Genomic DNA, 13,942 nt, shown 5'->3' on the forward strand with positions numbered 1-13,942 from the left:
TCAATGCACACTCGCGCGAAAGAACACGAGAGAATACGTGAATCGTTCTCTATAGAGCCGTAGTAGTTTTTAGTGCCGCTTTCGGACAGTCGTGGACTGTAGGCTTCGTTGACTTATTAGTGCGACGACGATGTATATTTGAAAGAAGCATAGATAGTAACACGTTTTCAAGATCCAGTCACTCGACTACTCGAGTTTCGCCTTTTCTTATTATATATATCGGTCTCAGTACGCAGTATCTTGCATAATTATATATATATATATATATATATATATATATGATATTTAATTATCTCATTATCAGCTCGATTTTAAAAATTTAATCACGGGTCTCATATCATGCATTTTTATAATATATACTTGTAGTTGAAACTCTTGGTCAATCTTATTGCCGCGGAAAGAGTAAACTCAATCTAAATTCGTCTAATATAATCCATGTAGTCCATATACTTTCGATCCCTCTGTTAGGCAGGTATACTACTGGTATAGACGGCTTCTGTTTATATCAGGCGGAAATAGGAACGATGCCTGGCTGCGCTCGAGACTCGTTTGTCATTATATTGTTCGTCGAGCGCTCGTTTCGTTTCGAGTAATGGCTGTATCTTTCCCGTGTATCCTAGCTTTATGCGTTCGAACACGCAATCGGACACTATGTCGAGCGCACACCGGAGACTCATGATATTTTATGCGGGAGGGAAGGGAGGAGAGAAAGAAAGGGGCATACGTCATACGCTGCTTATGGCAGCAACGGTGGAATCCGATCATTTTAATAACGAGGCTCGTTTGACTTACTATGCGGGAATCGTAAACTTGGCGCGATTACGTGTCGAGTAAGTGTCGACGATCGCCAATCGATCGCATCGCGTCGCGCGATTACCGTGATAAAACTCGATGGAAAGGGCAGGTGGACTTGTTAAGTAACATCATAAACGAATGCTCGAAACACACTTGGACGCACTCCGACATGTGACGTAGATAATATGCGGCACCAGCCGCGCCTCTTCGCGTTTTGCTACTCCCTTTCTCTCGTTCTATATCCGTAGCAAAAAGGAGTAACCGCCGGCAAGGAGTCCGGGAACGTGGATTTTGCGCGAAGCCGCTGTAATAAACGTGAAATTACGCGTACGTTAATGACTCGCTGGTAGAAGCATAATAATTGATTCTCACTCTTTCTCTCTCTTTCTTAGTCCGTTTTGAATTCTCGGACGTAGTCTCGGTATCCCTCAGCGAATTGTGATCGCTATTACGTAATCTGCTGGAGATGCATCGAGAGCTTGCCGAAATCTTATTTAGATGTGTGTAAATTAATATAAGGTTGTTTTTGTCAATAGCCTTATTAAAAAGGCTATATATATATATGTCTCTAAAAATTGTTATTAATTTAATAAGTTTTTGTTCAAACATTAGCAATTCTATTTAAATCCTGTCGAACGTACTGAAAAAAGATGCGTGCTAAAAACTCAATTACAATCAACTCTTCTGATTGGAGCGCGCAATGCACGCTCGCGCGTAACGCAGTACCGCGTCGGATGGACATGGAATTTTAACGTAATTTCTGTGTCCGCGTCTCCCTTTTCTCCGTTCTAAATTCGTCTGCTGCAAAAGGAGCAAGTACGCGCGCTGGATGCGTCTCGTAAGAGAAATGTGGATTTAACGCGCGCACGGAGAAGCAACGACTGACTATTAAATCGCTCCTTGCTAACTCCGATGTTGTCCGCGGAAATAAATCTAATTATGCGTCCCGCGGTTTGAAATTTGGTCTTTTATATCGAGAAATCGGTCCATCCTGGCTTTGGCGCGAATTATTTCTCCACGAAATTACAGCATCTTCGCAGCAGAGAGTGTTCGTGAAAGAAACGACTATCCTAGCCGGACTTTTATCCGAGATTTCGCCTGAACGTACGACCCAGCGTCTCCTTTGATGTCAGTTATTCTCGTTCAGGCTCGCGCGCGACTCGGCGAACATTGCGAGATAGTTCTTCCATTAGCCGGATGCGTTTATCTGAGGATGCGCGAGACGGCAGACCTGTAAAATTTATTTGAGCGCACGTATCCTGGATGTAGATTTGGTAACGTTCTCTATGCTCGCGTCTCGCTGCTAGCTGTCCTCGTCTTCTGGACATCATCAGAGAATCACACGGCAACAGCGAATCAAGAGCAAAGAAACAGGGCGGGAGTTACTTACGTGAGCAGCTAATGCGTGGGAAAAGGGGCTTTTACTTGTAATTATTTTAAAAGCAGGAAATACGATATAAAAATAAAACATCGGACCGTAGAGAATGATTCTACTTTAGTGCGATATAGCGTGCTATCGGGATAATCTGTTGTTCCTGGAGGGTTGAGATACTGAATGTTTGAACGTAGTAATTAAATTATGGACGGATTTCCGAGAATAAACAATTATGGACATTCGTTGTGGAGCCTTTAATTTTTTCATTTTAGGCGAATGTAATTATCGCCGAGATTCTTTTACTTGATACAAGTTGGATACAAAAGTCCACGCGTAATTACACAATTTGCATCGGTCTCGTTAGTTTTGACCATATTTGTTCTTCTCTTTTAATTCACTCGACATATAAAAACGAAAAAATACCGATTACTTATTTCAAGTAAATAAAGCGTGCTTGCGTGTACGTAGGTGGAATAGGATTCCCGTGCACTTATGAACTAATCATAATTTCCGTTATGTAGAATCGAGACGCCGTTACGTCACGCTGCGTACACCCGCACGGAAGCGTCGCGTCGAGATTACGTGAGTGCGGTGCGTGGGCGGTGCGTAATTTACCGGCAATGCTTGATCGAGCAGGGACGAAAATTCGTGGCACGTGACGCGCGGAAAGCGCGTGCGTGAAAGTCGCGCTCTCGTCGTGCACGCGTGCATGCGTGTCGTGCGTGGCATGCCGCCGTTCGTCGTGCATTTTGAATGGAGCCATGGAGGGATATAGCGAGAACGCGGGCGAGTCATTGTTAAGCGCGCGCGGTATCTTTGGGCGTGTAAGTGTGGTTCGATGAACTTGGAGATACTTTTGTCCGCGGATGGTTGCGCGTGTTGATTTATCGCTCACCCGCTCGCGCGCGCTCCGCTTGATCTTATTTTTCGGCGCGAACACCGAGAACAACGAGCCGTTTCTCCTAACGCGATGCAGAAGACGTAGTCTTATCGTCGCGAAACACGCAGAAGCCTCGTCGCCCCGCGATTTAACGCACGAAATTCCTCGTAGTTTTTCCATTCGCGAGAAACAAAATTGCAGTATCGAATCACATTAATAACACTTAATCACAATTATGACAATAGTGAAATAAGCCTAAGTTAATTATAGAACAGGTTACAATTAATTAGGGTGTATCTTCTTTCGGCATGACGTCACGCGTTTAGTAGCCTCGATTATATTTAATTCACGCGAGTATTCATACAATAAGATATATTCGCTTATCATTGGTATTTTATTGCCCATTTAGATGGTTACTCGTTAATGTGTATGCGCTATCATGAAAGACTGTGATTTGATTAGCCATGCGTCGAACAGATTCTTCGTGCTCGCGGATCTGTGGATTTTTTTGAGCACGTACGTTTTCTTTTTATGGGACACGCTATAAACACGACACGACATGAGAGCATTAAAGTCCATATATATTAACGTAACTTTATTTTCGTGGTATGTCGTATGCATGTCAAAGTTTGCAAAGTTATACACGATCAATTGACAACAATCGCACTAACGATCACAAATAGTTCGGTACTGCCGTGTTACCGGATATCGTTCGACGAAGGGGGCGGCTTTATCACGTTCGAATAAATAATGGCCTCGCGCATTGCTCATAAATCCTTACGCTTTCATACGCGCTCATTAGCATTATCGCGCACAAACGACTGTATTTTAATCGTTCGAATTAATGAATCGAGCGAATTAAATTTATTGCGTGCTAAATTTTCGAGGAGAATTAACGGTTCGCGGCGAAACGCACAATTTGGACGCAACTAGCGGATCATATCCAGAGAAATCATTCGCCAATTATATCAATTGTATTTAAACACTCGCCTACTTCTCAGCGTGAACAGTGGCTGAACTTTCCCAGGGGACTTGATGTATTCACATTGCATAAATTTCTCCATACAAAAGTGTTCTCATTTTCTGAGCAGAAAGATCTCTGTTCGATATACTTTCACGAAATTATTTCCGCTTATCATTATGCGCGATTATGTTAAACGATAATTTTATTCCAGAGAACAAACAACTGCTTCGAAATATTATTTATTAATTTATTGCGTCTTTTAAAATTATAACAGAAACTCATGCTATTATTTCCGATGAAATCTAAAGTCAATAAAGAAAACAAATAGTTTACCGCAATTATAGGAAAGAGAATTTAAGCGAAATTAAATGTATACATTAAAGGAACGTTATTATTTGTCGCGGGATATATTAATGCGATGCGATAATCAACGGGGCAATGGCTGGCAGGAAGGGCTTTAGCGATAAGTCGTGCGATAAATCAGCAAGTGGCACGAGAGAGCACAAGAATCGTCGCGAACATTGTCACGACGGCAAACCGGATGGCATGCGCGCAATCGTGCCTGCGCTTAGTGTAAAACACTTGATGCTAGCTTGAAGTTCAAGGACGTCGTTATGCGGGAAAAAGTCGCGGGAAATTACAGAAAAACTTGCACCACGATGAAGTGGGGTAGATACGCTAGAAGTCACGCAAACTAGTACTCGACAGCATGGAATTGCGGCAGTTTATATATCAACGAATTGGTCGTTATAAATAACGACGCATGTGAAATACAGATTTTATTACGTGCACATTATTAAGGTCTTATCAAGGAAGAAATAACCGTTTTCTCGTATTTTTATTATGTGTTTCATATTTATATAAATTTAGATACATATTTAAAAATTATATAAGTAAAGAAACGTTTGTCTAGATTTTAATAACTTCCTAGCCGTGCACAAGCATCGTAAATTAACGAATTACATCATCGCGTTAATTTTACTTGGCCAATTATTGACCGCGCGTTATTTTCTTTTTCTTCTCGGAGAGTCCGCAGCATCCCCGGACGAACACGCGGTCGAGGGTGCAGGACCGCAGATCGATAACTCGATATTTGCGTAGCCCCCTCGGCACGAGCGAGCGAGACGAGAAAAAGAGATAAATAGTCACAGGGTAGAGAACACGCGTCGCTCTCGCAAGGGGAAGGTCCTTATGCCACCGGGCGATTTGCATCCGAGGGTACTTGCCGCACGCGTGAGAGAGTTCCCTTTCGTTAAGGCACATATCAAGCGAGGATATCTCGGACCACCAGAGGGTCGAAGCTCGAGGGTCGACGATAATGCTTCTCTCGGAAGCTCACCTCGAGCCCTCTTCGTAGCCGGGAAATTAAATATTATTTTACTTTAAAAAGAAGTCGGACGATCTGGAAAAAATGACATCGATAAAACGTCTGGGATCATACTTGAAGAACTGCTTTTTGGAAGTCTTGTAATTTAAGGGGAAAATAATACAATAAATTTGTGCCAGACATGTGATTTGCAGTGCGATAGAAATCAGAATATTAGGTAGATTTTATTTTATTCCCTTTTCATTTGAAAAATTTGGATGTTGCAGCTTAATTTAGTTTTTTATATGCTACTTTGTTACATGAGAAGCTATGAATTCACGGGAAATCGAGACATGCGGCGAATGTCCATTTTTCTTACAGTATTCTGCCGAATCATGTAGGTATAGGACACGATGGTGTAAAGATTACGCACGTGCCGAGAATTCCGGGGGGGAGGGGTCGAATGGAATCAAACGCTATGAATTCCTCCTCGTCTTCCTTTCCGACGAAAACTTCGATGGAAGTTCCTCGTCTTTTATCGAATTAGCCGCACAAGTGTGACTTCACACAAAGGCATCCGGAAGATCTCTTTTCTTGGAATCAAGCATCGCCCTTTCTGCCCTTCTATCATCCTTTTACGATCGTCGTGTCCAGCAACGTTCCATCATCTTTAAAACCGTTACATCGTGAAGAAATATGCATGAATCATGCACGCGAGCTATTGTAATCTAATTTAATTTATTGAATTAGAGAACCATACGAGAACTTCATCTCTGCATGACTTCGTAAAGAAGAATCCGGAGAATTTTTTCTTCGAAATGAAGTTTGCCCTTTCTGCTCTTTCTCTTTCATCCTTTTACTCGTTGTCATATCCAATAACGTCTCACTATCTTTACAACCGTTACATCGTGAAGAAATATGCATGAATCATGCACATTAGCTGATATAATCTATCTTAATTCTAACTAGCTGTACGAGAATGATTTCTCTTCGGTGATTGCATATAAAAAAATGTGAGGGATTTCTATTCTCGGAACGAAGATCGCTTTTGCTGCGGCTTTTCTTTATCACTGTGACTACTAATGTTTCCGTTATTGAAAACGTTAAGACGAGAATAAATAGTTTAATCTCTACGATACTAAAATATGTACATAATTCAATTCAGAATGACATTTTTTATCTATTATTAATATAAAGGAGATATGAGAAAAGAATACGAAGTATAGTTTTGGTAAAAAAAAAGTCCTTTATAAATTACAGTAAATCGCAACAAAATCTATGTTTACAGATCAGTAAAGAGAATATTTAAAATATTTTGCTAGCAATTGCATTTCTCATTATAATAATTAGAAGATAAAAGATCATATTATGATCTTTTATAGTCACAGATTAGTTCGAGTTATCAAGATCGATTAAACCGGTGCTCCATACTTTTGATTCCACATTTGGATTCCATATTTTAATTTATTTAATAGCGAAGTCGGAGTTTGCGCTGTCACGAAAGACAGCGATCCACTAGCGTATCAATTATTAACGCGGAGCGTGGGGGGTACGGGGACCATCGATAACGTCGGAAATTGTGTCTTCTCCGGGATATATTTTCGTGCTTGGTACAGTGAACTCTGGCTGGCACTATTTTCAGACGTGACCTATCATCCGTTTTCCAATAAAATCGGCTCACTCCAGGTGACCGAATCGACAAACGTGTCGCAAATAGTACGCCCATCCATCCGTCCATCCCCGTATGATAATCCGCAATTGCGTTGTTACAAACGATACTTAGGCCGACCGACGTAGACAGATATATGCAAATGTCCTCGGAACGGTCGGATATGTGTCTCCCCTACAGCGTCCACGTTGGTCGCGATGGATATTCCAAGTTGTGCTTACAGGAAGCAGGGAGATTGGTGGACGTATGTGTACGTCCATACATGCGCGTATATTCAAATGGGGGTTGCGACCGTCTGGCTCGAAAGGGTTGATTACTGACGGTCAGCGACTGCTCAGGGCTGCCACGTATTGTAGGATTTTGCACAATAAAACGTCTCGTCGCAAACGACCGTGGTGAATTAACTCTCGTAGAATAGAATGGAATAACAAAATATAGAATAACGTTTTATTACGCTGTGGTCCAATATCTCGAAGTAAATGCAACGATTTACATTATTCCTTTGTAGTGTTATTATTCCGTACAAAAATATGAAGTGCGGAAAGTTGAATATAAATCTCATAAATAAAGACAATGGAGGCAAAGAGACTGTAGGAAGTGTAGGAAATGTAGGAAGTTAGTAAATTACAAATATGCAGTATTAATAGGTGAATAGTCGCAGATAAAGATGTAAACTGAAGTTAAGTAAATGTGTACAAAACATGTCTTTAAACACGCACTTTATCAGTATAGTAATTAGCGTACGTGCATACCATCTCCTTTGAGGCATCAAATTAATGTAGTAAATTAATTAGACATAGGTCCATTACGGATTACCCTGTGGGGTCATTGGGGCGTACGCCTCCACGTTCAGGGGTGAATTCACGTTGAAGTTACCCTACAAGTTGTCGCTCTTCTCGACCCTGCTGCGTCATATACTTTTTACAATAGAGAAAACTCTCGTCTTTAACAATTCAACCGCATTGTACTGCACCATTCGCTACGTTGAAAACTGTCGTGAACCGTGTTTGTAAGCTAAGTGTTAAGTTGCTTCTGTTAACATCTTATTTAAAATTATTTAGAGCGTGACTGCCGTTCCTAAATTTCGATGGAAGTAATTTTGGAATAGCGCCGACGTAAAATGGATTGAAATTTTGATCGTAATGCTCAGCGCGAGCTTTATTGAATTTTTGAACGGAAAAATAATACTAATTGCACGATGTGAAGATTAGCATGCTTCGTTATTGTATTTTGCCGTGATGATATCTAATTAAATAACCGTTCCGATAGAGCAGTTGTCAAAGTAGTGTACATATTTGTGAATTGTGAGGCTTTCGCGATATTGCGACTCTTTATTTTGGTGCCGTCTTTGCCAAGTTAATTAAATTAATACCTTAAGTAGCGTGAGTCTACGCATGCACGATATACCCGTGGGAATTTTGTTGGCAGAATTCCGGACACACACACCGTGCTGCGTCCGGGGACTGCCCTGTCCCTTGGCAGCGAGATTCATGCTTGAGTGCCTCGAACTCAACATGAAAACCTTGAACTATATTACGAAGCTATGAACAAGTTATTAAAATTTATGTATTTTCTTTGGAAGAAACATGCATCCTACTGTTCACAGTTTGTTTTATGTTTATCAGATATAAATTATTGCAAGTGGCAAACATTTACAATCTTACCTCTCTTTTTTCAATTTTATTATATTTTTCCGACTGTATAAGTACGCATCCGGCTTTTTAAAATATAAAAATAAGAAAATCTATACAAAGCACGAGCCAAATCAGATAGAACACATGCATGTCACGCTGTCAAATATTTTTATGCAAGAAGTCATAAATATCTTGTTCGATTTGAAGCTATCTGGTGCATTCATATTTTGTGGACGCGGTGAATGCTTAAATCTATTTGAAGATCACATGAAGAGGAAAATAAGGTTTTTATTAGCGAACATGTCAATGTCGTTTACGAAATTCCGCGTACGCGTTATTAGAGGATTCCATCGCGGGCGTTCGTCTCGGCGCGTCGCGACGCGGTGCGTCAACGTCCACGAGGTCTCGGGGCCTGCCAGGGGTTGCAGGGTGCCAATGTTGGCTGAACGTAGGCAGAAAAGGGAGAGGGAGGAAGAGACAGAGAGAGAGAGGAGAGAGAGGAGAGAGCAGGCGATAGCGCGGAGGGAGTCGCAGGAGGGGAAGGATGCCGGGCGTCGCGGCGCAGCCTGCCGCACCCAGCAAAGCGCCTGCTCCTCTTGAACCGGCAAAACGTATACCTGACGACGACGACGACGCCGTAGACGCGCGTCGTCCACGCTGTTGCTAGGCGCGCTGCTACTCCATTCTTTCCGTCCTCGTCCGATCGTCGCACCGACGCCCACCGACCGACGACGCCGAGTGCTTCGTCCGTCCGACCGTCCGTCCGTTTACCGATTCGTTCACGACGCCGCGACGCCGCGACGCCGCGCGTCCACGGTACCCGGAGACCTTCGAGCGAGTCAAGGTCGCCCCGCGTCGCGACGTCCGATTCGCGAGGATATCCAATATCGTGCGGTATTATTGCGTGGAAATCGGCGACGCGAATTGCTGATTTTGAGGGAGGATCATCAAGATGTTTGCAGTGATGTAGACTCTGAGAGCGATCGGCATGTGAAAATGATCTCGAGAGATAATTGTCATTAACGTGAAGGTTAATTAAGGCAGTAAGTCTGAGACGCGCGAAGGGTGGTCGTGAGATTGAAGAGATATCAGAAAGAGAGTGATAGGAAGTGAAAACGTAGAGGCATTTAGAGCTCAAGGGTAAAGCGCTCTTGACGAAATGAACGTTTCGTCGGAAAAGAAGGTGAGATAAGACTAGAATGAGATTCGTGCAAAAAATCTTATGGTACTTCTCGACAGTTTCTCAAATTGAAATTTATCAAATAAATTTTTTAATTGAAGATTTGTTCGTCATTAAGCAAACTCAAAAAAATGATCTTATCATTGTTTAACATTTTTTTAGTAAGTCTCTTTTTCTGCTGTTATCTAAAAAGGAATTTTTTAGGGAAGAGCAGTAGCAGGTTCTAAATTGATAGAGTTAAGTGATTTTTTTAAAACTTTACAGTTTTACGACGGCGATGTTAAATGTGCGAGTAAATTTGGAGGAGATCGATGAGTCGGAAAATCTCGGGGGATCGTGGTAGCGTCTAGTACGAGCGGAAGTGTTGGAGGATAAAGCTCGGGGTCGTTGGTTGATCTGGTGACGATGAGAGGTGGAAGATTTCGTAGCGCGGTGTCAAGGTTGCACGACCTTGGTCCGGTCAGTGACACGAACGGCGAAATTCCGTAAAATCGGGCGTGTCGTATGATGCTCTTTGTAACTTTCATGTTTCTCTCATTGAGAGTAGCATATATGTTTCTTGTTTGCTAAAATCTTCAATTTTGGCTTTTTTATAGATATCAGATTTTCTACATACGCGTTACACTGACTTGCCTATATAAGCGCATCGCTAATAAAATTTAAAGATTATACGAAGAACGTTAATGTCTTCCTCTTTTCTTAAAATTTTTTGTATCATAAACTTCATGATATCGTAAAGGATATAATAATAAAAGAGAATTCGAAAGAAAATATTTGTTGGCGGTAACATGAATAATGTACATTTATTTGTTTAAAGAATAATCTTCGTGGAATGATCGAATACTTCTTGTCATTCGCAGGGCACAATAGCCTCTTCGCGGTTACCCTTTGAATTTTTTTTAACGATATTGCCATGGGACTTACAAGCTCTATTGGTCCAATTCACGATTCTTACCGCAGGACAGTTTCAAACTACTCGAAAGTTCAATGGTCTACATAGTTTTCAGTACACATTCCTGTTTTATGCTAATACGATTTTACGAGATCGACGTAGGCGTAACTTTGTAAAATTTTATGAGATACACGACAGAGAGAAAGAGACAGAGAGCAATTTAGTCTGGCTGCTGTCAATTTTTTAGGTCGCGTATATGTTCGGGAATTTATAAGAAGTTACGTGCGAATTTATATCAGGATTATATCAGGATTATATCAGGAAGGATCGGAGGAATCCCGTGTCATAAGAATAATTTAAAGATATATTGCATAGATTGGCATAACATTTATTTTGATCATCTATCTATTACAGAATATTTTTTAGTGTAAAAATAGTCCAATATTTTTTTACTAGCGTCTATATTTATTAGATCACACAAAGCATTCTCGCGCGTAAATATTATTTCGATCTTAAATATATCTTGAATTGTTTTTTAAAACCATTTAATAATTCTAAGCAAGAATATGATGATCTAATTCTTTAATTGAATTAAAATTTCGTCATAAAAATTACCAGTTACATGTTAAAATACTTAATTAAAATACTCGCCAGTTAATATAAGTTTTATCTTAAAAAATGATTATTATTATACGTGTATGATTTCGTGAAAATATCGGTAGTTCATTCACATATAGGCAGGATGGGTTGCAATGCGGTGGTTGCTGGCTGCAGTGACTGCGGGTGAACTTAGGCGGTGTCCCGCAGTTTGGGGTAGGTTAGGTAGATATATCCGCACGCGATTCTCTTATTAGTCACGAGGCTTCTTAAGGAGACAGCGAATCATTTTTCGAGCGCCGAATATAGCTAGCGATAGCCTGTCTTGCAATTTCACGCGTCCGTTCGTCTGAAAAATATTTACGACGACTTTACCTCCTTTCCTCAGGAACGATCACGTCGCTCGTAAAATTGCAACTAAAAATCTAGATCGCACGCCATCAAATTAGCATGACAGGGATATGCGAAATTTATCGATCTCGCACTGTTTGCTCGAACTGCTTGTAACTTACAGTCTCGCGTGTATCGTACGTGTTTCTTCGAACGAATTTGTAAGCTATATAATGTTCGGTTTTTTAATATACTTTTTTTATATACTTTTTTAATTTTATTTTTTTATATACTTACTAGAACTCTACAGGCGCGCGCGCTCTGATTAAGTAACACATAACACATTACATTCAAAGTACTTGCTTAACCCTTTTACACACAAATTGTCAAAACGCAACCAAAGTGACTCGCATCAAGATCGAGATCGAGTTTCAAGACAACTAATCAGCATCGCGGAAAAGACACAACAATGGACTTTCCATGCCTTTTTTAGAAAGGGATCGTTGTCAATTTATCTTAATCGTGTCGACTACGTAGACGTGGTCCTACCTAACGGTCCTATCGGAATAATCAGCAGAATCGGAAGAACGAGACATCGAGAGGGTAGCTGAGAGTCGTTGATCGAAGAAGGACACGCCAGAGGACACGGTCCTCTAGTGCACCTGTCGCCCGACTGTTTGTGCCGAACGTATCGATTCGGCGGGACTGGCAGTATGCAGTGAACGGGAGAACGGACGAAACAACGGTTTGTGAAAATAGAAGACTGACCCGGACATTCGTTTAACTCCGCCTCATCGTACTTGTGCTGAAACTATACTGTTAATCGTTCGTACGACGGCCGGTTCGCAGGACACGGCGAGTCCTTTGATTTAATCGACGATCCAGTTTCGTCACAGGGAACAAAAGAGTACGCATTGGCAAACATGAATGGCTGAACATTGATCGCTCGAACGCGGACGAGAGAACTTTCCTCAAAACCGTCGGGGTTATACGTATGTTTACTTGGACCGTCGCGTCGCCCCAGTAATTTCGTGTATTTCCTCGTGGTCCTGTGTGTTCCGTTTTGGAAACCAGTGATAAGTGGTGGGTGATGATAAGTGGCCCACCGTTTCGAATGAAGTGGTGTTAGGATGATGGTGGAGCGTGTCGAGGATCACCTCTTCATGTATCGACGCCCCGTCTACCGCGTCTTCCAGTACCTCGAAACCACCGAGTAAGTATATCATCCGAATGCATCTCGTAACTCTTACGTGAGGAAGATTTAATTACTTGCAGTAATATGCCGATAACTATCATAATAAGGAGAAATTGGCGTTTAAATTTTAAGCGATTTTGAGACCCAGAATTATTATCTGATTCAATTGTTGAAATAGGTAATAGTAAAGTAGACAAATTAGCAGCGAAAACATTTAATTTCGAGTTTAACATTGCTCTGGTGGGTTCGTCGATCCCTGCGAAATCGAGCGGCATGAAATAACACTTGGAACCCTCTGACGCTTAATATAGGCGTTTAAATGAGGGTCCTGTCTCGTTCGAGAAACAGCCCGTGGCAATTTCCGTGTATAAAGGCTTTGATGGCTCCTTCTAATCTGTGAATGAAGGTATGACAGCGGCACAGAGTTACAGGTGCGTAAAGAGATAGATGCGAGACAGGCGCAAGGAAACCAGGGGATGAAAGAGCCAACTTCCGTGGAGAACGTTCCTTTCGGGTTCTCCCGTTATGTCGATGGCGCTAGGTAACCATGGCAAAATCGTCGCCATCGACCGCAACTGGCTCGCAACCGCTGCTAATTGCCGTCATTAACAATTCCATATTGTCGGAGCGTTGGTCATTGCTTTCCGCCTAGAATTTCGTGTTTCTCGAAATAGCCAAATCGAAATTCTGCTCGCTAATGTTGATATAATTTAAAAAATATACAATTAACCATTGAATATTAAAATAGACAATTAAAATGTTTCTTGTGATTTGTAAAGCTTTAAAACGAAATTTTATATCGCGGTTTTGAAAAATTAATTAATAGAAAATAAACACTTCTTTATTTGGTTTACGTTACTTCGTTATGGCAATTAGAATATTTGAATGATGTTGCAACTGTTCATTATTAACTCCATCATTCAGCAACAACGAATCATTCGATTATGTTTCAATTAAATTGATGTTAATTAATTTCTGTGAGATAGAGAATATTTTATATTAGTTATGCCACAGAGTTTTATTGATATTTTGATACTTTATAGAAAGGATACTTTATACATCAACATCATGAACGCGCAAAATATATATAAAGTTTTATTTCTTTCTGATCGTTTTCTTATCTTG

At 41.1% G+C, this 13,942-nt stretch overlaps 1 protein-coding gene across 2 annotated transcripts in view; it reads left to right on the forward strand.

Moving 5' to 3' along the window:
* Positions 1 to 13,942, forward strand: part of Fak (protein tyrosine kinase 2 Fak) — a 46,018-nt gene that overhangs the window by 14,933 nt on the left and 17,143 nt on the right. The window contains exon 2 of one of the 2 annotated variants that reach the window (XM_071791053.1): positions 12,116 to 12,835. The exons of the other annotated variant lie outside the window; for it this stretch is intronic. Within the exon in view, the coding sequence (XP_071647154.1) occupies positions 12,753 to 12,835 (83 nt within the window). The 5' untranslated portion in view covers positions 12,116 to 12,752. The remainder of the gene's footprint in view (positions 1 to 12,115; positions 12,836 to 13,942) is intronic. 2 annotated transcript variants of the gene reach the window in all.

The sequence above is a fragment of the Temnothorax longispinosus genome, chromosome 10, assembly GCF_030848805.1.
Source record: "Temnothorax longispinosus isolate EJ_2023e chromosome 10, Tlon_JGU_v1, whole genome shotgun sequence".
Lineage (NCBI taxonomy): Eukaryota > Metazoa > Arthropoda > Insecta > Hymenoptera > Formicidae > Temnothorax > Temnothorax longispinosus.